This window comes from Dasypus novemcinctus, chromosome 2 (assembly GCF_030445035.2).
Source record: "Dasypus novemcinctus isolate mDasNov1 chromosome 2, mDasNov1.1.hap2, whole genome shotgun sequence".
Lineage (NCBI taxonomy): Eukaryota > Metazoa > Chordata > Mammalia > Cingulata > Dasypodidae > Dasypus > Dasypus novemcinctus.
The window spans coordinates 117,894,233-117,919,462 of record NC_080674.1 but is presented as its reverse complement, the minus strand read 5'-3'; the positions used below and the strand labels follow the sequence as shown (position 1 = coordinate 117,919,462).

Sequence of the window (25,230 nt, the reverse complement as noted above, 5' to 3'; positions counted from 1 at the left end):
AGGAGGTACCAGGGATTGAATGCAGAACCTCATACACATGAAGTAGGTACCTAACCACTGAGCAACATCTGCTCTCCAATGAGAGATGTTTTTTTTGTTTGTTTTTTAGGAGGTACTGGCAATGAAACCTGGTTCCTTATAAGTGGTTGAGCTACATTCACTCCCCCACCTCTACTTTTTAACTATAAATTGGCATGCTCTTAAACTTCAGGTAAATGGAACCATACTGTGTAGTATTTGTGGCTCACATATTTTTGTTTAACATACTATCTGTGAGATTTATCCATGCTGTTGCATGTATCCATTCATTATTTTTCAATGCTGTGATGCTGTGTAGTGGCCCACTATATGAATATACTATTTATCCTTTCTCCTCTCAATAGGCATTTGGGTTGTTTTCAGTTTTGGGGCTATTATGAAAGAAGCTACTCTGAAATTCTTCTATATATTTTCAGTGGACATATGCACTGAGTTCTACTGAGTACCTATTTGGGAGTTGAACTGTCAAGTCACAGGGTTTAACTTTAAAAGAAAATGATGACTGGTTTTCCAGAGCGGTTGTACCATTTTAAATTCCTACTAGCAATGTATAATTGTTCCAGTGTTCCTCATTCTTACTACCATTTTGCAGTTCAAATTTTAGTCATTTAACTAGGAGTGAAATATTTGCATTTTCCTCACAATTAATGAGGTGGAACACTTTTTCATGCACTTATTGGCCATTTATCTTCCTTTGTAAATTCTTAGTCTTGGAGCCATATATCTATATATTTTTTTATCCCCCCACCTTGTGGATTTTTGCGTGCTGTCTGCTCTCTCTGTCCATTTGCTGTGCGTTCTTCTGTATCTGTATTTATTTTTATTTCCCCTCCCACGTTGCGGCTTTGCTTGCTGTCTGCTCTGTGTGCCTATTCACTGTGCACTCTTCTGTGTTTTTGCTTGTCTCCCCCTCCCTTTTTTTTTTGTTGCGTCACATTGCTGAGTTGGCTGTCCTTGGCGCTTGCCCGCCGGGCGGCGCTCTGCGGCATGTGAATGAGCCTACCTTCATAAGGCAGCCCTGGGATGTGAACCCAGGGCCTCCCATATGGTAGATAAGAGCCCAACTGATTGAGCCACAGGCACTTCCTTGGACCCATATATTTTTAATTGGATTGTCAGTTACTGCTTTAAAGGAATTTTTTATATATTTTGAATAAAATTCTTCATCAGATATAAGTTTGCAAATATTTTCTCCCAGTTTATTGTTGGCTTTTTCATTTTTTTTTTTTTTTAAAGATTTATTTTTATTTATTTAATTCCCCTCCCCTCCACTGGTTGTCTGTTTTCTGTGTCTTTTTGTTGCGTCTTGTTTCTTTGTCTGCTTCTGTTGTCATCAGCGGCACGGGAAGTGTGGGCGGCGCCATTCCTCGGCAGGCTGCTCCCTCCTTCGCGCTGGGCGGCTCTCCTTACGGGTGCACTCCTTGCACATGGGGCTCCCCTACGCGGGGGACACCCCTGTGTGGCACGGCACTCCTTGCACGCATCAGCACTGCGCATGGGCCAGCTCCACGCGGGTCAAGGAGGCCCGGGGCTTGAACCGCAGGCCTCCCATGTGGTAGACGGACGCCCTAATCACTGGGCCAAAGTCCGTTTCCCTCATTTTCTTAATGAAGTCTTTTTTGACAAACATGGACTTTAATTTTGATGAAGTCTATTTTATCAATATTTTCTTTTATTATCAGTTTGTTTGTTTGGTTTTTTTTGCTCCTAAGAAATCTTGCCACCCAAAGGTCACAAAATATGCTCCTATGTTTTTCTCCTGGAAGCATAAAGGAGTCTTTTGATGAAAAAGTTCTTAGTTTCAGTGAAGTTCAATTTATCAAAAATTTTCCCTTTTATGGTTAGTGCTTGTGGTATTCTGTTTAAGAAATCTTCATCTAACTCCAAAACATGAAACTCTTCCCTATGTTTTCTTCCATAAATTCTATTTGTCTTTCACATTTAGGTCTATAAATCCAACTCAAATTAATTTTTGTATATGATTCAAGGTAGGCATCTGGGTTCTTTTTTTTATACAGATATCCAATTGCCCCCGGATAATTTGTTGAATAGACCACTTTTTCCTCCATGAATTTGCAGAAAGGCCTTAGCATTAATCAGGTGACTATATGTGGGAGTATATTTCTGGACTCTGTTCTATTAGTCTAATCACCACACTGTCTTAAGAACTTTGCATCAAGTAGGATACATTATTTTTCAGCCAGAATCTCTTCAGCTATTGCTTTTATCTCCCTCTCTTCCACTAACCCCTTTTAAAAGAAATTTGTTTTTAATTGTGGTAAAATATACATTAACATAAAAATCACTTTAACCATTAAGTGGACAATTCTTTGACAGTAAATACACTGACCATACTGTTTAACTTTCATCACTATTTCTAGACAATTTTCATTATTCCAAACCAAAACTCATACTGATTTTGCAATATCTCCGCATTCTTCCCTCCTCCCCACCCCTGGTAATGAGTATTCTGTTTTCTATGTATGAATTTGCTTATTCTAAGTATTTCATATAAAATAAATAATTTTATATTATTTATAAATTATTTTCTTATAAAATAAATATTTGTACTTTTGTGTCTGACTTATTTCACTCAACATGTTATCTTTGAGGTTTACCCATGTTATCACATGTACCAGAACGTCATTCCTTTTTACGGCTGAATAATGTTCCATTATATGCATAAACCACATTTTATTTATTCATTCCTTGGTTAATGGACATTTGAGTTTCTGCCATCTTTTGGCAGTTGTGAATAATGCCACTTGTCACTATAAAGATCAGTGGGCACATATCTGTTCGGTTCTCTGCTTTCAGTTCTTTTGGGTATATACCTAGAAGTGGAATTACTGGGTAATAAGTATTCTACACTCAACTTTCTTAGAAAGTGCTGAACTTTTTCACAGTGGCTGCACCATTTTAAATTACCACCAATGAACAAGTATTTCTATTTCTCTACATCCTTCCAATACTTTTTATTTTTCATTTTTTAAATAGTAGACATTCTAGTTGGTACGAAATGGCATCTCATTGTGGTTTTAATTTGCATTTCTCTAATGACAAATGATATTGAGCATCTTTTCATATATTTATTGGACATTTGAGTAGCTTCCTTGGAGAAATGTCTAATAAAATTCTTGGCCCACTTTTAATTGGGTCATTTGTGTATTTGTTGTTGATTTGTAGGATTTCTTTAAATATTCTAGACATTAAATCATTACCAGATACAGTTTCCAAATATTTTCTCCCATTCTGTAGGTGGTTCTTTTCATTTCTTTGATAATGTCCTTTGATGCACAAAAACTTTTATTTTTAAAAATCAGTCCCAAAGCATTTATTAGGGTCACTTACAGAAAGTTACAACTATATCGCCACAGAGAGATAGCAACTAGTTCACGCCAGTATATTTGCACCTATAGCAACCACCCCGCAGATTATATACGGTTGAGGAACAAAGGTGACTATTTGCCAGAGGCTTTTGCAAGTACTGGGAAAACATCTTGGTCTGTACTTTTTTCTCCAAACTAGATGTACTCAGGGCAGGCAGCATTCAACATTTTAGTAGCCAAAGCTCAGTGTGCTTCCAGTGAGTTACGGGAAGGGATGCTTGAGAAGGGGAGAAGGGTGAGGTCATACCTTCATCAGTCAGGAGATGCTATATGGCTCACACATCCCCTCACTTTCCCATACCTTCCTCTGGGTCGTTAGATCAGTAAGATGACCCACATTCAAGTATCCCCTCAGTAAATCTACTACTTGATGAAGGGAAAGAGTAGTAATGGCAGTACATTCTATATACCAGAGATGAAGTGGTTTCCCCAGATCCATTTTCACAAAGCCATACATCTTAACACTTTCCACATCTGGATGACTGCCAGTAAGACCTTTTTTTTTTTTTTTAATGCTGATTCTTCTTTCTTCCCTACACTTATTTAATCAGATTCTTGGGAGGTGGGACTTAGACATCAATACACAAAAGCTTTTAATTTTTTTTTAATTAGAGAAGTTATAGCTTTACAGAAAAAATCATACATAAAATACAGAGTTCCAGAGCTCAGTGGCTGAGTATGCACTTCACGTGTACAAGGTCCTGGGTTCAATCCCTGGTACCTCCAAACAAATAATTAAGTAAATACAGAGTTCCCACCATCCAATTACTAGCATCTTGCATAAGAGTGGTGTACTTGTTACAATCCATGAAAGAATATAGTTATAACTGTACTATTAACTATAGTCCATCATTTATAAGTTCATTGTGTTGTATAAAAGTTATTAATTTTTATGAGGTCTATTTTATCTACTTTTTTCTTTTGTTGCTTGTGCTTCTGATGTAAAACCTAAAACTCCATTACCTACTACAAGGTCCTGAAGATATTTCCTAATGTTTTCTTGTAAGAGTATAACAGCTTCTGTATTAGGTTGTTATCCATTTTGTATTAATTTTTATATATAGTGACAGTTATGTGGATTTCTAGTTTCCTAGCACCAGGTGTTGAAGACACTCTTATTTTCCTATTGAATGGACTTGGCACGCTTGTCAAAACTCAACTGGTCGCAGATAAGTGGATTACCTCTGGACTGGCAATTCGAGTCCATTGGTCTATATGTTTATTGTTATGCCAATACCACACTGTTTTAATTACTGTAGCTTTGTAGTGAGTTTTGAAATACAGACATATGAATTCTCCAATTTTGTTTTTTTACAAGCTTGTTTTGGCTATTTGGGGCCCTTTGTAATTCCATGTAAATTTGGGATCAGTCTTTTCATTTCTGGAAAAAAAAAAAAAGGCTGCTGGAATTTTGATAAAGATTGCACTGAATTTATAATTGCTTTAGACTGTGTTAACTTTTTAAAAACTTCATTTTTTTAAAATTAGAGAAGTTGTAGTTTTATAGAAAAATCATGCAGAAAATACAGAGTTTCCATATACCACTCTATTGCTAACATTCTGCATTTGTGTGGTGCCTCTATTACAAATGATGAAAGAGTATTATTATAATTGTACAATTAACTATAATCTATAGTTTACATTAGGTTTCACTGTCTTGTACAGTTCCATATTTTTAAAAAATAATTATTCTAGTAACATATATACAACCTACAATTTCCTCTTTTAATCGCATTCAAGTATATAATTGTGTGCTCTTAATTACATTTACAATGTTGTGTTACATTACTGCTGACTATCACCAAAACTTTTTCATTACCCCAAACAGAAATTCTGTACCAATTAAGCATTAACTCTCCATTTCCTAACCCTAGTAACTGAATTCTAGTTTCTGACAATGAATTTGCTTATTCTAACTATTTCGTATTAATGAGCTCAAACAATATTTGTTCTTTTGTGCCTGGCTTATTTCATTCAGTATTGACATCTTAATATTAAGTCTTCCAATCCACAAACATGGGATGTCTATTTATTTAGGTCTTCAATTTCTCTCAGCAATGTTTTGTAGTTTCAGTGTACAAGTCTCTGAACGCCTTGGTTAAATTTATTCCTAGGAACTTTAATCCTTTTAGAAGCGACTGCTAATGAAACCAGTTTTCTTCATTTCCTTTTCAGATTGTTCATTAGTGGTGTATAAAAACCCAACTGACTTCTCTGTGCTTATCTTGTATCCTACAACATTGCCCAATTCGCCTTTTAGTTCTAGTAGCTTTTTTGTAGATTGTTTTGCACTTTCTATATACAGTATCATGCCATCTGCAAATACGAAATAATTTAACTTCTTCCTTTCCAATCTGGGTAACTTTTATTTCTTTTTCCATTTGTACTGGAACTCCCAGTAAAATATTGAACAAGTGGTGACAGCAGGCATCCTTGTCTTGTTCCTAATCTTAGGGGGAAAACTTTCAATCTTTCATCATTTATATGGTATTTACTGATAGGTTTTCATAAATGCTCTTTATCATGTTGAGAAAGTGCCCTTTTATTCCTAATTTTTCTAAGTGTTTTTTATCACAAAAGGATGCTGAACTTTGTCAAATGCCTTTTCTGTATCAACTGAGATGATGATATTATTGTAGAACTAGCTACTTCTCCCTTCAATTCTGTCAGTTTTTGCTTCATGTATTTGGGGTTCTGTTGTGAGGTACGTATATGTTTATAATAATACTTTCTTGCTGGATTGAACATTTTATCAATAATATTATATCATTCTTTGTACTTGTAATCTTTTATGACTTAACGTCTATTTTGTTTGACAATAATATAGCCATTCCTTTCCCTCCTTTTTTCTTCTTCCTTTTTTAAGGAGGTACTAGGGATTGAACCTAGGACCTCAAACATGTAAGCAGGCACTCAGCCACTGAGCTACACCTGCTCCTCTCCCCCTCTTTTTGAGATTTCAGTTATTAAAAAAATGAACAGGCATATAGTATTTGCCTGTGTCCCACTAATACTCATGTGCTGTTCTTTTTTGTTTCCATTTTTCCTTTCACTATGCTACAGTTTGGATATTTTCTATTGATCTTTCTTCAAGTTCACAATTTCTGTCTTTTATTGTGTTCAACCTGCTGGCAAGTCCATCCAATGAGTTAATATCAGATATATATTTCCGTTCTAGAATGTCTATTAGATTATATTTTTGATTATTGACTCCAATTGTTGAAATTTTACCTTGTTTCATACATTTTGCATAATGTTCTCTGTTTTCCTTAAGATACCTATAATACTTAGGTTAAAATCCTTGACTTCTAATTGCAACATCTGGATCATCTATATGTCTGCTACTATTGTCTACTTGTTCTCTTGAATTTCAGTCATGTTTCTGTTTCTTTGCATTTCTTTTAACTTGACTGTATGCTAATTATTGTTTACATAAGACCGAGAGACTTCAGATGGCATATTTTCTATTGGAGAAAGTTTGCCCTTTCTACGGTTGAGGTTAAATCTTCTCAGTCCAATCAGGAACTGAAATGGGTTGGGGCTCGATTGTTGTTTATGTTAAATTCACATGTGGTCTGTCCCAGTTCTTGAGTGTGTCCTTTCCTGGCTTAACACTGAAAACATAATAGCTCTTACCTTCTCACTCTATACAGCTTTAAAATCCAGCATTTGCCTTGGAAGGAAAAGAAGCCATGTGTTTAATAAAGGGCTCTTCTCTCTAGCAGATCATTGTCTCTCACGTATTGCAAGGCTGTGGGATGTTTTACTTTGCCTTTCCAGTTTACCTTTATTCTCAAGTATTACATGTCTCTCCTCTAGCAAGACTTCATGTCCAAGAAACAGAGATTGCGGGGGATTTCATTCTGCCTTTCCAGTCCATCCCCAGCCTCCTTCACCACAACAGGACACAATGTCCAATAGGGAAAACAGGCAAAGAATTTTGCAATAGCTTCTCTAGATACAAATACTTCACATCTGAAGTACTATCTGTCAAGACTGCCAATGGTTTCTTTCCCCAGTGTGGAATATCATTCTGTACCCATAATCAACATACATCCCTGTGGAAGACAATCACCAGTGATGTTAGCTCATCTAAGGGTCCTTCCCTTTTGCAAATTTTAGTTAATACAGTCCTTGATGCCACTACAATTCTCAATTATCTTTAAAAATAAGATTTTTTGTAAGTTATCCAGTGTTTTCTCGTTACTGAAGAGAAGCTGATTACCTGGGGCTACCTACTACATTCAACCTATAAATAGAAATTCTCTATTTTAAAGCGTTTTTAAAGTAAGTATGACACAACTCCAAAGCAATTCCTAACAAAATGTCTCAAAAATATGCTTTGAGAAATGGCAGACTTTTAAATTAATACATGATTTTGAAGGAGCCAATATTCATTTATATTTATGTTCTAAAAGCATGGTTTTGAAAAAATAGCTTGTTACATAATCATGCATTATTTTAAAAAACATTTAAGATTTTTAGAAATATTAGAGAATTATTTATTAGAGATGAAAACGTGCTGTGGTATCAGTGAAAAGAGCAATTGTGTCATTTTTGGAGGTTGCCACTTGACCCACTTCTGTTTTTCTTAACGTATTATGGTTATATATAAAACCATATATCATTTCTACCTGATTTCCAGATAAAGTGTCCCTTTTCAGATAGTGTTAGATTCTTTTCATAGTTCTTCATAATTATCAAGTACACTTGGTAATTAATTCTTAAAAATAAATTAAGAAATGTGTTGATCTTAATTTTTATTTCATGTTTCCTTTTCTTAGACCCTGAAAAGAAAAGATATTTTACATGTATATGGCTCATAGTTTATGGAGCAATTTATTAATATTAAATTTTGTCAAAATACAACAATAATATAAACGATACATTAGTAATTTGCCTAGAGATAATTTTTCCTATACCATGCCACTTGTCAGTTTAAATGCTTTACACTCTTACATCACCATATTAACCTGTTGCTACTCTCAACATTTTAAAGTCAATCAAGTTGAGTTCTAGCTATGGAGTGAAAACAAAGTATACAACTATTTCAATGTTTACTTATAACTTTTGCATTTATGTGACTGTGTGTCATCTAATCCTTATAATCTCTTTATGTTTTTATTACAAGAAATTTCAAACATACACATAAGAATGGAAAATATAACAAGCCCCCATGTATTCTCACACCCAACTTCAATAATTTATCAACTGATGCTCAGTCCTGTTTCATCTACATCTATATCCACTTCCTCCAATCCTTCTCCAAATTGTTTTCAAATAAATCTCAGATACCAAATCTGATATCTGAAATATCAAATCTGATATTTGAAATATTTTTGTATGTATATTTAAACAGGGATTGTCTAAACACAATCACAATTATACAAAAAAATCAACATTTCCTTAATATCCTCAAATATATAGCCAATATTCACATATCCCTGTTGTACATATATTTCCCTGTCACATGTATAAAAATAATTTTAGTTTTTTACATCAATCCCACAGTCAACAGCAAAACAGTATTCTCTTTTGCCACTAGATGGTACTATTGCATAAATGGTAGACAGCTATAGCCTTTAAAAACAATCTGGCTGAAGACACACCTTGCCTTTCTTCGGGGTAAAGAGGTCAATTATCAGGAAACATGATTCAAAAGATTACATAATGTATTCTAAATTCTAATAAGTGATTTTGGGGGAATTAACCATTATTTTGAATTAACTTTATTCTAATGTGGTAATGGCTCCAAAGTGTCTTTTTACAAATCAAGATTGTAAGACAAATAAAGAGGTTATAGTTCCAGCTCTTTTGTAGTTCTTAGGAAAAAGATACATAAATAATTTCATAATAAGGCTGTAAACCATATGTAAACCATAAGACACAATCCTAAAAAAACATGTGGAAGGATTTGCAAGGATGTTTGCAGAAGCATGTGCTAATTAACAATCAATTCACTGTTGAATTAGGACAGATCTAAAGTGTCAATATTCACTATTATTCACTATATTATACAGATAACCTGATACTCTGTCACAGAAATTTAAGAGTCTGACTTGTATAGTCACTCTGAGAGATATTCCATTCTGCATGGATATGGATTAAAATGTCCCCAAGTAGTTAAAACTAGGAAACACTTAAGATCTCTGCACTACAAAATAGACATTTACTAGGCAACAGGTGTAGTTTAGTGGTTGAGTGCTAGCTTTCCACATACGAGGAGGTCCTGGGTTTAATACTCCTGCCCCAGTACCCTCCCCCCCTCCAAACACAAAGACATTTACTATCCAAATAGGACTCCAGGGTGAGTTACATGCAAAATGTAGCACCAATGTAGATGAAAGGGTGGACCTGTTGGGAATCTTTAAATTCTGTACTTAAAAAATTTTTTAAACACATTCCACATACAACAATTTAAAAAAAAATTGTGTTGATCCACGTTAAAATTCCAAGATATTCTTTTTATTAGGTAATAATCTGGTTGTTAAAAGGTCAAACACAATTTCTGCTAAGAAAAAAATAACTTTTGTTTGTAGGCTATATTATTTCCTAAAGGATTGGAGGTATATATCTTGGTGATGTTTCTTCGCTGGGGAAAATTTTCCCACAGAAACAGGCAGAGCAGAAAAGAGTTATAGATAGATAAGACAGCTGGAAAGAAAGAATAGTACATATGAGTAAAAGGTTGAACTAATATGATATTGAATATAAAGGGGGAAGAGAAGAGCAAAAATAGTTATTTAAGTGTTACACAGAAGCCTGAAGAAAGAGGAATGTTGAAAGGCATATATTTACAAGTAAAAAGAACTAGAAGAGAATAGGAAATGAGTAAGGAATAAGAATAGTGAGCAAACAGGAAGAACAGGGCTAGGAATTCAAGATGTTAAAATAGCCCAGGGGCAGAAACAACAACAAAGAAGGAAGAATTTGTAAAAGGGAGAGGTAATATTTTGGTTGATGATCTACAATTCCATAAAGTTAGATAACATAGGGAGAAGAGACTCTGCTTAAGTTTCAGGAATTAAAATAAAATAGCCAAAGGTTTAACCTTGACTGTGTTGAAACCAGAGCATATTTCCTCACAGCAGAATGAATATTTTATGACTTTTCTTAGAGCTTATCACAGCTTCTCAATGTTATTTGGCAAACCAATTTTAGGGCTTGAAGGTACCATGGAAATCATCTAGGCTAGTGTAATGCCTATGTTTCTTAATAAGACATTTTAAGTTCAGAAGGGTTTAATTAAATGTTACACAGCTCAGTTTGTGAAAAAGTTTCCTTTTCCTCAGGAAAAGGACCATGTACTGACTTTGAGTTCAGAGTTTTTTCCACCAGGCACCCTGATTCTTGGGCACCCTGATTCTCGATCATGTATCATTGTAGCACTTAAACGGTTAAAAGATATATTAAAAAATTGTGAATATAAACACAGCTAGAAAATGCAGCTTCAGTATAATGATGCTTAAGTTGGTCTCTTATTTTTAAGCCTGAAGATAACTAAGAACTAATTAGTCACTGGAATTTTTAAATTTTCTATAATTCACTGGATGAATACAGTATATCTTATTTGAAAATATAAATGTAATTTTTGCAGAAAGAGTTTACATATTACTGCTTAACTTAAAATAGACTTTCAAGTAATTCAAGTGTCTTGACCCAAGTTTACAAGAGGAATACTGAATAAAAATGGATTAACTACAATGAAAAGTCACAGTCTTGATACCTTCATATTAGATGCCTCAGTTTCCAGTTTTGTTAGATGATTGGAATTATCTTCTAGCTCTTGTCGAAGATTTGAGTTCTCCATCTTCAGTGCCTCAACTTGCTTTAACAACTGATCATATGAAGCTGCAGCCATCCTTGGCTACCCCTGGACCTATAAGGTTAAAAAGGATTTTGAAATTCACTACTCAAAAAAGAAAAAAGAAAAAAGAAAAAATAGTGGCTGCTTGTTTACAAAGAAAGGGATAAAAGAAACAAAACTCTTCAGACATTTATTAAGAAGAATTCTGTGTGAATATGTTAGTTTCAGTCTCAAAATAATGTTGCTCGAGTAGCAGCATCTTTCTCAAAAGAATGAAAAACTGAGGTCTTAGTTGAAAACAATTTAGGACTGAAATAGAAGAGTACTTCAGTAGTGTTTGACTACATTTGCCTTTTCACGGGTGGATGAGATTTATATCAGGTTAGAATATTTTCAAGATTTTAAAGATACTTTATCCAGTTTTACATGTAAAACTTAGAATATGTAATCACTGATAAAATGTATTTATACTGGTAATATTTCTGGATTTTGTCCAATAGTTTTGACTTAACCCATTATTATTTTTTTGAATTAGAAATTTTATAAGAACCTAGCTGTAATACTCTCAGAAAAAGAAGGGTCACAGAATTTTAGAGCCAGAAGGGATTAACGAGATTATGTAGTTCAATACCATCACTTTTTATTTGTTAAAGGCATTTCTTAAACATGGGGAAGTATTTCTGAAGTCTCAAGAAGACCTTATTTAAATAAATGGACATGAAGGAGAGCATTAGATTGAGACTTCAAAGCTTACTGATAGGAAGATGATAAATAAGAATTACTAATATAAAGTTCTATTACATTTATTTTAAAAGATGAATATGACAGGTGATGCTATAGCATGTATGGTCTTAGGATCCAGTGTGCTTAGAGTGAAGCCACTTAAAAATATGGATGGCCACAGGTGTAGAGATTGTAAGAAAGAAGTGAAGTAGAGTCTGGCAGTGGCTGTGGAAAGGAGAAAAGGAAGATGCAGAAGGTGGCCAGGTAATAAGAGGTTCTTGGCATAAAGAATTAAAGACTGCTTGGAGCTATATTAAGAATAACTGAATAATATTCAGAAGACCCAGACTTTCTTTTTAGTTGAATCCAAATCTCATTTTGGAATAACTAAAAATTCTGCCTTTAAAAATTTTTGTCACTAAAATGTAATACAAAGTTTGTATTTAAGCAATATTTAAACACCTTAATGTTTTTTTAAAAAATGCTTCTTTAATGAAATCCACTTTAAGGAATAAGGCAGACAAGATATACCATTGGCTAGTCATGGAAATATTGGAAAACCTATAACTGGAAAATTGCTAACAAGTAAAATCAAGGGACTCAGATCTAGCCAGTCCTCGAATGGCTAGAGTCAATGATAATACTAGTACATCCCAATGAGACCTGAGGAGGAAGGAGAGCTCTGGGAGACAAGGATCATCTACAAAAGCTTTTACTAAAGGCTGAACAGAATGAGTATTAGACTAGTACTTAGATATTTGGGTCTTTACTTCAGGCTGGGTCATGGTTTAACCTTTGCCCCTTCATTTTAATTTTTTAAATTAACTTAATCTGTAAAATGGACATTTACTACCTGGTCTACTATAACTTACAGGGATACTGCTGGGATTCAATGACAAAAGGTAGTCTGAAAAATAAAAATGCTATATAAGCTATAATATGAAAATATATATGCATAACTTTCTTAGTTAAGACTTAAGCTGGAGTATTGTTATAAATCCCTCTTCCCCTCATAGTTTTCCCTACATTAATTTATAATTTTACACAATCCCAATAAAAAATACTTCATAAGATTTGTTTTCTACAGCTAGACATTTGAAAAAAACAAATGAGCAAAAACAGCTAGGAAAATCTAGACCTACCACATATGAAAATATTGTACAAAGAGTACAGAGTTTAGTTAACTGTACTGTATCAATAAGTTAATTTCTTAAGTTATTGTAATTGTAACTATGCATGTGTTAAGGTGTTTGAGGGAAAGATGAGTAAAGGGTACATGGGAACTCTGTACTATTTTTCTAACTATCTGCAAGTCCAAAGTTATTTAAAAATGAAGAGTTTTTTTTAGCTATGGTATTTGTATAGACAAGCCACAGGACCACAATAAAATATTAAAAAGCAAACATATGCCAACAGTATATGAAAAAGGTAGCAGCTCAAATCCCTGCGAAAGGATGGCTTTTTTAAAATAAGTGGAGCTGGGTAACAAGGTAATCAAGAGGAACAACATAAAACTGCACCTATTCTTCATAGCACACATTAGGATAAATTGCAAAGGGAACAGAGATTTAAACAAAGAAAACAAAACATGGAAGAAACCATATACATACAAGAAGAAAACACTGAGAAATTATAAGGGGAAGTTAGGAAACTTTGATTATATAAAAGAAAACAAACAAACAAAACATCTACAACAACAGACTTACACATGGCAAAGTAAAAAGAAAAATAAAGAGAAAAAACAATTTGCAATATATCACTGACAAGAAGTTAGAAAGGCAAGAATCAAGAATTTATCTTGCTTTTTCTAAATGAACTATACTGCTAGGTAACCAAATAGTAGGGAAGAGGAAGCTTCTTCCAATGGAAATTTCTGTATAGAATTATTCCAGCTAATAAACAATAAACAGTAATAGAATTAGAGAAGAAGCAACACAACGCAACTCCTGGAATTGATCATCAATGGCTCCTAACAGAAAATATGTGACACCGCCTCTGTAGTTGTCTTGCCAAAAAATGTGAACCTGAATCTGACCAAACCTCTAAATCAGTGCTATCCACAGGAAATACAATATCAGCCATACATATGCTCAAAATATTTTGGTAATGACATTAAAAAAAATAATCAGGTAAAATTCATTTTAATAACGTGTTTTATTTAACTCAATATATCCAAATTATTATTTCAATATGTAATCACTATTTTAAAAGTTATGAGATATTCTGCATTCTTTTTTTCCTACTAAGTCTTTAAAATCTGGTATATTTTACATTTACAGTACATCTCAATTGAGACTAGCTGTAGTTCAAGTGTTCAACAGCTACAGGTTTCCAGTGCATGCTGTAATGGATGGTGCAGCTACAGATCTCACTACCAATTTATAGGAAATACAGAGGACACCAGAGTGAGTATGTTAAATTGTATCACAAATTTAAGGCTGTGGGAAACTCCAAGAGAAAGAAAAAAAAAGAAAGAAGAACTTAAAGGTTAAAGAAACTTAAGAAATATAGTAACCAATCCCAATGTGTGGGACCATTTCAGGAATGTGGATTCAAACAAATTTTTAAAAACACATATGTGGAGTGTGTGTATGTGTGTGTAAGAAATTTATGAGACCACTGGAAATTTGGATACTGAATGGATAGTTCATGCTATCAAGGAATTACTTTTAACTAGTTTTGATGTGAATTATGTTCTTATCTTTTAGATATATGTACTTAAATACTTAAGATTAAATGATTTATCACTTAAGATCTACTTCAAAATAATATAGTAGAGGGAGATATGAAGGGAAGGTGGAAGAAACAAGATTGGGCAAGAGTAGATAACTGCTGAAGATGACTGATGGGTAATATTGGTGTCATTATATTACTGTGCACTTTTGCAAATGTTTGAAATTTTCCACAATATATATATATATTTTTCCCACACCATAAACAAAATAAATCCTACGTATTTTAAAAACCTGGAAGGAACACTACTGAAAGACAAAAAAATACCTGAACAAACGAAAAGAGAAGTATCATAAGGATTTGAACTCTCTTCAATTTGTACACCTGACAAAAACCATAGAATACTAAAAGTGGGAATTTGGGGAGGTCAGGTGAACTAGACAGAGATTTTAAAGTTCATTTGAAAATAAACAGGAATACTCAGGAAAACCCTGAAAAAGAGGAGCAACTTTGGGGACGGAGGGGTAGTATCTACCAGATATAAATGCTTTACTTTAGTCATTAAAAGAATATGGTATTGACCTATATACAGATGGAGAGATTAATGGAATGGAAGTCAAGAAATAATATAGTATAAACAGGAATTTAGTAAACAATAACAGTGGTTCTCAAATTGAGGGAGACAGATTTTCCAGTAGATAGTATTAGGATAGCTAGGTTACTCACCTCATATCATATACCAAGTTTTAAAAAAAATCAATCCATGTGTTGGATTGGCCATGTGCCAGCTTGGCCATGAGCCTCAGCAGAGTTTGTTGGACTTGCACAGGTCAGCTAACAGGAAGGTGAAGATTGTCAGCCACCACACCAGGGAACTGAGAGTGCCTACAACTCCAAGCAGGAGAACTATCCATCAACCATGGATCTAAGCCCCCTCTTGATATAGAGGTGGAGTGGATATCACCAACCTAGGGTCCACAGGATGGAGGAATTAAATATGGCTTAGAGTGAACTTAAAAAAAAAAAAAAAAGGATTATGTAAAGATTTTTTTAAAAAGTCATTGAAAGGATATATAAAAATCATTTCCTCTGGAAAAGGTATGAGGTCAATAAATGAACAAAACTGTAGGGGAGAAAACTGAACTGATTCAATAAGAAACAGAAAACCTTAATAGTCCTCTAACTATTAAAAAATAGTTGAAATGATGAAATTAAACTTTTGTTTAGTTAAATATTTTTCTCATCCTCCTCCTCCTAATCCCCTCAAAACACCAAGCCCAACTGGTTTTTACAGACATCTACCAAACTTTCAAGGAACAAAATCATTTCAATCTTAAACTTTTCCAAGAACAGAAAACTGGAACTACTTCCCAATTCATTCCATGAGACACATGTAATCATGATATGGAAGTCAAGATAGTGTGAAAAAAAAAATTATGGCCTTATATCATTCATGAATACTAATGCACAAATTTTTAACAAATGATCAGGAAACAAAACAGGCAGCATACAGCAAGAAATTATAGCAGAACCAAGCAAAGTTTATTCCAGGAATAGAAGGGCATTAGATAATTTATACATGTCATTCACTACATAAAAAGTTAAAGAAGAAAAACAACACAATCATCTCAATTAGACAAAAAACAAAACAAAACAAAAACAACACCCACATTTAATAAAAGTCAACGTCTATGACAAAACTCTTAATAAACTGGAAATAAAAGGGAAGCTATAAAAAATCAAGAGCAAATAATTTCTTAATAGTGAAATGTTAGAGGCATTCACTTAAAAATTAAGAACAAGATAAGGAAGTCTACTATCACCATTTTTATACATAACAATCCTGAAAGTTTTAATTAATACAACTTTGTCTTCCAAATGGATAACCTATTATATTAGCAGTATTTATTAAACAATTTCTTTTCTACTGCAATGAAATGTATCTTTTAAACATATGGTAAATTCTCACATATACTTACAACTATCAATGTATTATATTCAGAACACAGCTCTATGATCCTAAGTCTCTTCTTTCCCAATAGTTACACCTCATTTCTTTTTCTTGTATTATTGTGTAAATTATTCTGAAATTTCGAAATGATGTTGAAGAACAGTGAAGAATCCTATCTTATTCTTGATTTTAATAGAAATGGTTTAGTATTCCCTACTTAATATTCTTATATTTCAATAAATATCTTTAACATGTTTTAGAAGATTCCTTTTCTATTTTACTTAAAGTTTTTACTAGGAGTGGTTACTGAACACTTTCTTATAGCATCTTTTGATATAATCTTATACTTTTTATTTGTTGATGGAGTTAATTATATAATTTTCTAATGTTTACCATCTTCCATTCCTGGAATAAATCCCATTTGTTCATTATGTTTATTCTTTTACTTGTCAGTAGCACTTGATTATTAGAATATTTCATTTGGAATTATTAAAAAGTCCATAGTTTTTATAAAACTATAAAAGATTTCATAAGAGAAACAAGTACATCATTTTAAAATTTTTATAGCATTTTAAAATAAGGTTTTGAATTAAGCTTATGCTAAGTTGACAAAAGGAATTGATAGAAGGGTTCTTTTTATATACTCTGGAATAGTTTCAGTAAGAAATTATCTCTTCTTTGAAAGTCAGCTGGAATTTAGATCAGGAAGCGCCTTTTTAGAGGAAAGATTTTTAAGTTTTTTCATTTTCTTATCTATTTTATTCATTAATAGTTCACCAGAAAATTATCAATTTCCTCTAGCTTTACAAGTATATTTCTATGGAGTTGTATACATTCTCTCAATGTAAAATTCCTCATCTGAAGTTGTCTCCTTTCTCATTCATGCTTTTTTTTTTTCTATTTTAACCCTTCATCAAGTTTTTAAAGGTTTCATTTTTTTACCCCATCTTTATTTAAAAAAAAAAAGGAAAACTGTTGATGTTGGTGTTACATATCCTTCCCACTACTACTTTTTTCTATTTTATTCATTTCTGTGTTTTTCTTTACCAATTTTTTAAAAAAAGATTTATTTTTTAAATTTCTTTCTCTCCCCTTCCTGTCCCCCAGTTGTCTGCTCTCTGTGTGTTCTGCTGTGTCCACTTGTGTCAGCAGCACCGGGAATCTGTTTCTTTTTGTTGTGTCATCTTGTTGTGTCAGCTGTATGTGTGTGCGGCGCCATTCCTGGGCAGGCTGCACTTTCTTTCGTGCTGGGCGGCTTTCCTTACGGGGCACACTCCTTGAGCGTGGGGCTCCCCTAGGCGGGGGACACCCCTGCGTGGCACCACACTCCTTGCGCGCATCAGCACCGCGCATGGGCCAGCTCCACACGGGTCAAGGAGGCCCCGGGTTTGAACCGCGGACCTCCCATGTGGTAGGCGGATGCCCTATCCATTGGGCCAAGTCCGCTTCCCTCTTTACTAATTATTTCCTCCTACTTCCCATTGGTTTATTTTGTTCTTTTTACTGCTATTTAAATTGAGTATTAATTCATGTATTTCCTACTTTATTTACATATTCATTTATTAGTTTGCAATTAGTTTCTTCTTTAATAATATAGATGTTTCAAGGTATTAATTTTCCTCTGAGCAACAGCCTTAGTTGTGTGACTTATGTTTTAGTATGAAGTATATGCTCTTTATTTCTAGGTAATTCATAATTTCAAACTTGATTTCCTCTTCATCTAGGAGATATTCTGAAGACCCTTCTCAACTGATGTTGAGAAGACTCAGAAAATGAGTCATGTTTTTCATAAATATTTCACTGAAATTGAAAAAGAGTGAAAATGTACAAAGTTCTCAAAATTCTATACCTGTTTATTGATTGTAAGATACTATTTAAATCCTCTCTTTCTATACCCCTTATTTTTGTGTATTTGATATGTGAAATTTAAAAAGTTATCGTAATTGTATACTTAAAATATGTCATGTACCATTGTAAGTGTTATACATTTAATCCTCACAACCACCTACCTGTGAGGTAGGTATCACTTCCCATTTTATAGATAAGGAAAATGGGACTCGAAAATGGTAAATAAATTCCTTAAGAACACAGATCAAGTGGCTAGGACAGGATTTGAACATAAATTGGTTTCTAATGTTCTTACTCTGAAAGGACAAATACCTTTATTGGGCTTTCAAGACGGATTATAATGTGATAAGTGTCTTCCAAAGTTATTTTCCCAGTATAGTGCTCCTTAAGTAAATCTCTCCTATTTCTTACTTTCATATTTCTGTTCATAACTCTTTCCCTTCCGGAGTGTTCCATCTGTGAAGGCTCAGCTCAGTTGCCATACACAAAACCTCTGACTTTTCCAGCCAACAATAAGTCTTCCTATTGCCTGTACAATAAATACCATACAACTTGGCTTAACTGTTCTCTGTTCCATTTTACTTAATTTGTCTCCCCAGCTAGCGTACAAATACCTTTAAGACAAATATCTATATCTAATACTTAGCATTTGTAATTCCCAAAATGCTTTACTCAGTTACAGCCATATATTAGGCAAAAATATACAAAGACAGTGCTTTAGCAGCCACAGAGGGCAAATAATAGAAAAGAGGGCACAAAACTTAAATACTTCAATTTTTTTCATTCAAGATGGCTTTTTCATTAAAAAACAAACAAGACAATGGATTCCTCTCTCTAGCTATTTAATTCAGAGCTACAAACATTACAAACATTTGAGAACTTATTCATAAGACACCATGCAAGTATTAAAGGAGAAAGAAGGTAAGTTGTCATGATCCTTGTTCTCAAGCTTATGATCTGGCAAAGGGAGAATATTTCAAGAGATAGGGTAAATAGGATCAGTATACCGATCTTGTATCTCACCCCATATTCTGTTGGTTAACTCTAGTCATTTCTCCATTAATGAGCTCTCCATAGGTGTAAACTGACAGCACATCAGCTATACCAGCTATCTTTTGCCTTCTGTTCTAGGGCATCTCTGACATCCCAGCATTGGTCCCCAGCACTCATATATATATGTAACTTACAAAACAGTAAACACTAGATAGGGCAACCCCAGACCAATGGGGAAATGAGAGCCAGTATATAATCCTCTCCCTTGAGTGCACAATTCTGAGGCATATTCTATATGGTTCCTCAGAAATTCCTGCAGATTATCCCACAGTTACCCCAAGTGGAAACCAACTTGAGAACACATGTTTATAATGGCTGTACCTCCTTCACTTGTTCACTCTTTTTAGGCCTTGACTCCAGTTCCCTGGATCACTTCCCAAAGTGAATTATTTCATACAAGGCTCTTGACTCTTGATTTATAGGGAATCCAGACTAAGACATATAATACCTATAATTTGAGTGCAAATTTGACTATTAAATCATTAAAACTGAGAGAAAGGAGATGTACCTTGCTGAGAAAATTCAGGCAAGTGTTCAGAATATAAAAGTCATTTAAGAATGGATTTGAGAGATGGCCTGATTAACACACATAAAAATGTGGAAGGACAGTATTCCAGGAAAAGGAAGAGTATGATCAAAGGCTATGAAGTAAAAAAAAAAGACATAAACTTGGGGGAGCAAATGAGTCTAATTTACCTGAAACACAGCAAGAAGGCATCAGGGAAAAGAGAATGGTAAGATATAAAAATGGACTAGAACCACATTGTGGCTCAATGACTTCAGACTTTTAAGGAAGCTGAAGTTTGACTAGAGTACCCACAGAAATGATGTTATAACAGTCTAACTGGTACAAAGAGAAACTTAACAAGGCCAGGGTGCTTTATTGTTTCTTAGTTTCTATTATAGACTATGGCAGAAGTGACGATTATACTGAGGTAAATTAAGTATTGATAAAACTAAGAATTTAAAAATTGCTAGTGGAAAATATATTTCAGTACTATTAGATAAATACCTGTTTATCATTTCAGTGATTTACTGTATAAACAAATCTGGTAAACTGAATTTACAAAAAGTTAACATTCACAAAAGTATTACTAATTAAAAAAAAAAACTCTTGGCCTAAAAAGATAAAGAGCTGTATGTATACGTATGTCAGTGGTAGGAAGAATAATGGTTCTTCAAAGATGTCCTCCTCCTAATCTCTGAAAATTGTGAATATGTTAACTTAAATGGCAAAGGAAGATGTGATTAAGTTAACATCTGGAGATAAGGAGATTTCCTTGGATTATATGCACAGACTCAATGCAATCAAAAGAGTTCTCATAAAAGGGAGGCAGGACAATCAGAATCGGAGAAGGAAATGTGAGGATAGAAGCAGAGGGTCAGAGACAGACAGAGATTTGCTTCACTGCTGGCTTTGAAGATGGAAGAAGGGGCCACAAGCCAAGAAATAAAAGTAGCATCTAGAAGCTGGAAAAGGCAAGAAAACAATGTCCCCCTAAAGCATCAAGAGGGAGTGTGATCCTGCTGACACCCTGATTTCAGTTCAGTAAAAACTATTTCAGGCTTCTGACCTCCAGAACTGTAAGGTAAGCCACCAAATCTGAGGTAATTTGTTATAATATCAATAACAAACATGTCCTATGATTCAGTGATCCTTCTACTACGGACAAATTCCAATGAAATCTTTCCATTGGTCCATAACGTGGTTTTAAAGTATATCCACAGACATCATCAACATGGCAATGTTAAGACATCCCAATGAAAAGTCTCCCTCAGAAACAACTAGTAAAGGACAAATCCCACTTGATTGGAACTCCTGAGGACAATAGAGAACACAGAAGAACTCCACAAATACTGAATCAAAGAAAGAGAGAAAATTATACCACAAAAGTCTTTGAGATTTATGACCCAGACCCGCCAATCTGGACCGGTACTCCTCAGTCCCACACACTATAAGAGTCACACAGAGACAGTAGGGACTGGTACCTCCTCCTACAGATACAGACCATATAGCCACACTTGGCAGCAAGTTAAAACCTTATGTATATCCAAACACAGGGACCCAAATCTATATAAATCCAGGTCAGAACACAACTGGCTGGCTAATAAGTACATACAAATGGGCGCCCAGGAAATAAGAGATCACTGCAGAACTGTTGGCAAGAGAGTACACATTCAGTCTAGTCTCTCATCGCTGGATAATCTAAATGAAACAAAACAAAACAAGACAGACCTTTTTGGATTTAACCCTGTCTAGCTCCCCAGGGTGGGATACCCTAACAGGGAAGTAACCACAGGCAGAAAAGTCTCACAGAAAAAATGGAGGGGGTGGGGGGCAATGGACTACTGTTAGGTTAGGATGGGTCCCAGAACGGGAAAGCATATTTAAAAGGGGGACCTAAGTAAAGGAGAGAACTTAAATCATAGAAGCTGGGGAGAAAATTCTGCACAAAAACAATCAGAAGAGATGAAGATTATCAGAGAAGAAGCAGAGAAAAGGAAGCTTTATACTGGAGGAGAAAATACCGCATATAACAAGGCAATCTTGGAAAGCAGATGTGACTCAAGCAATTGGGCTTCCGTCTACCATATAGGAGGTCCAGAGTTTGATACCCAGGGCCTCTTGGTGAAGGCAAGCTGGCCTGTGTGGCGAGCTGGCCACATGGAGTGCTGCCCTACACGGACAGCTGATGCAGCAAGATGACACAACAAAAAGAGACACAGAGGAGAGATGATAAGAGACACAGCAGACTGGGGAGCTGAGGTGGCGCAAGAGAATGATCGCCTTTCTTGAACCCTGGAAGGTCCCAGGATTGGTTCCTGGAGTCACCTAATGAAAATACAAGCAGACACAGAAGAACACACAGTGAATGGACACAGAGAGCAGACAATGGAGAGAGGGGGGAGAAATAAATAAACAAATCTTTTTTTTTTTTTTTTTTTAAAAAGGGCAATCTTATATTCCAGGGCAAGAATCGGGTTCAAAAGAACCTAGGATATCTGAACAGTTAAACACAGGCTACTTTGAAGGTCCAGTATAAGTTGGACCAAGGATCAAAGGAGAGCCTTAGGACATAACCAATACACAATAAAACTCTAGATAAGAAGGAGGAACTGACCTTCAGAGTTAGCATATCAAACTAATCAGATGCCCAGATATCAGTGAAAAGTTACAAGCCATACTAAGAAAGAGGAAGGTATGACTCGGTCAAGGGAACAAATTACAACTTCAAAGGAGAGACAGACTTTGGAACACATAATCCAAGAAATTCAAACAAATCTCTTAAATCAATTCAAGGAGATGAAGGAATATATGGATAGAAATAAACTAATTGTGGAAATATAGCTAAAGGATATTAAGAAGACAATTAAGACGCAAAAAGAATTAGAAAGTTGAAAAGGAAACATAGCAAGAATTGTGGGATGAAAGGGAAAATAATGGAGACTAAAAATACACTCAAGGTATGCAACAGCATATTTGAACAGGGAGAAGAAAAAAGTCAGGACAATAGAAATCATACAGTCAGAAGAAGATATAGGAAAAAGAATAGAAAAAAATGAGCAGGGACTAAGGGACTTGAGTGACAGCATGAAGAATACTGACATATGTATCATGTGAGTCCCAAAAGAAGAAGAGAAGGAAAAGGGGCAGAAAGAATATTAGAGGAAATAACAGTCAAAAATTTCCCAACTCTTATGAAAGACATACATGTCCAAGAAGCGCATTGTACTCCAAACAGAACAAACGCTAATAGACTTACTCTGAGACACAATCTAATCAGAATGTCAAATGTCAAAGATAGAGAAAATTCCGAAAGCAGCAAGAGAAAAATAACTCATTACATACAAGGGATCTTCAATAAGACTTAAGTGCCTGTTTCTCATCAGAAACCATGGAGGCGGAAAGCAGTGGTATAATAATATTTAAAGTACTGAAAAAGAAGAACTGCCAGCCAAGAATTCTTTATTCAGCAAAAATGAAGGCAAGTTTGAAGTATTCAAGATAAACAGAAACTGGAAGAGTATGTCAACAAAAGACCTGCTCTACAATAAATTTTAAAGGAAGTACTGCAGGGTGAAATACAAAGCCAGGATAGAGTAGCTTAGAACACTGTGAAGAAGTGAAGATCTTCAGTAAAGGTAAATAAATGGGTAAATGCAAAACCCAACAGTACTATATCCTCGATACACAGCTCTACTCTTTAATGACTATAAGAATCAATACAATTGAATAAAGAATAGCCCTATTTCCTGAATGGACACACTAAATATAAAGACGTAATGTGGAACAAAAACATCATAAAGAGGTGAAGTGGAGGGATATGATAGCAGAGAATGTGTACACTACTGAAGTTGGTTATCTTTCCAAATTAGAAGGTTATAGATGCAGGTTGTGTAATACAAACCTCAGGGTAACCACAAAGAAAGTATTTTAAATTAAAGTGAGACAGGGATCACTCAGATACATCACGAAATATCAACTCTACAGAAAAGGGGGCTAAAATAAAGGAAAAGAGAGCCCAAAATGATATGACATAAAAAAAAAAAAAGGGCAAAATGATTGAATTAAATACTGCCTTTCCAGTCATAATGCTGAAAGTTAATAGATTAAACTTCCCAATCAAATACACAAAATGTCATAATGGATAAAAAAGTATGATCCAACTATATGATGTTAACAAGAGAATCACCTTAGACTGAAAGACACAAAGAGGTTGAAAGTAAAAAGATGGAAAGAGATATTCCAAGTAAATAGTAATAAAAAAAAAAAAAGGGAGGTGGAGTAACTATACCAATAACCGCCCAAAAAGCTGTTACATGAGATAAATAGGAACACTGTGTATTAATAAAAGACTCAATTTACCAAAAAGAAATAACAATCATAAATATTTATGCGCCGAATCACATATGTTCCAAAATACATAAGCAAACACTGGCAAACTGAAGGGAGAATTAAGACACCACTATAATAATAGTTGGAGATTTCAATACACAACTTTCATCAATCAAAAGACCATCTAGATAGAAGATCAATAAGGAAATGGAGAACTTGAATAATATGACATGAACTACACCTAACAGACAGATAGAGAACACTGCACCCCAAAACAACAGGATGCACATGGGTCATTCTCCAGGACAAACCACATGATGGGTCACAAAACAAGTCTCAATAAATTTAAAAAGATTGAAAGCATCTTCTCTGACCACAAAGAAATGAAGCTGGAAATCAATAACAAGCTGACAACTGGAAAATCCAAAATACATGGAAGTTAAATAACACACTCTTAACCAATAAGTCAAAGAAGAAATCACGGTGGAAATCAGTAAATACGTTGAGATGAATGAAAATGAGAACACAACGTATCAAAATGTATGGGATGTAGCAAAGGCAGTGCTCAGAGGAAAATTTATAGCCCTAATGCTTACATTTAAAAAGGAGAGCTAAAATCAAAGACCAAATTGCACACCTGGAGGAGCAAGAGAAAAAGAACAACAAACTAACCCAAAAAAGCAGAAGGAAGGAAATATCAAAGATTAGAGCAGAAATAAATGAAATAGAGAATTAAAAACCATAGAGGGCATTAACAAAACCAAAAGTTGGTTCTTTGCAAAGATCAATAAAATTGACAAACCTTAGACTGACAAGAAGGAAAAAAAAAAGAGGATGAAAATAAAATCAGAAAGGAGAGGAAAGACGTTACTACTGACCCCATAAAAATAGAAAGCATAAGAGGATAGTA

The 25,230-nt window shown here is 34.5% G+C and overlaps 1 protein-coding gene across 38 annotated transcripts in view; it reads right to left on the bottom strand.

Annotated features, from left to right (window-relative positions):
• The window catches only part of APC (APC regulator of WNT signaling pathway), a 157,105-nt gene that overhangs the window by 71,880 nt on the left and 59,995 nt on the right, over positions 1–25,230 (bottom strand). For 17 of the 38 annotated variants that reach the window (XM_058277067.2, XM_071209389.1, XM_071209422.1 and 14 more), the window contains one exon: positions 11,155–11,307. The exons of 13 other annotated variants lie outside the window; for them this stretch is intronic. In XM_058277067.2, coding sequence (XP_058133050.1) covers positions 11,155–11,289 — 135 coding nt within the window. In that variant the 5' untranslated portion in view covers positions 11,290–11,307. Of the gene's footprint in view, positions 1–8,062; positions 8,216–11,154; positions 11,308–25,230 lie in introns of all 38 variants that reach the window. 8 more of the 38 variants (XM_071209413.1, XM_071209407.1, XM_058277085.2 and 5 more) reach the window with 1 other exon arrangement.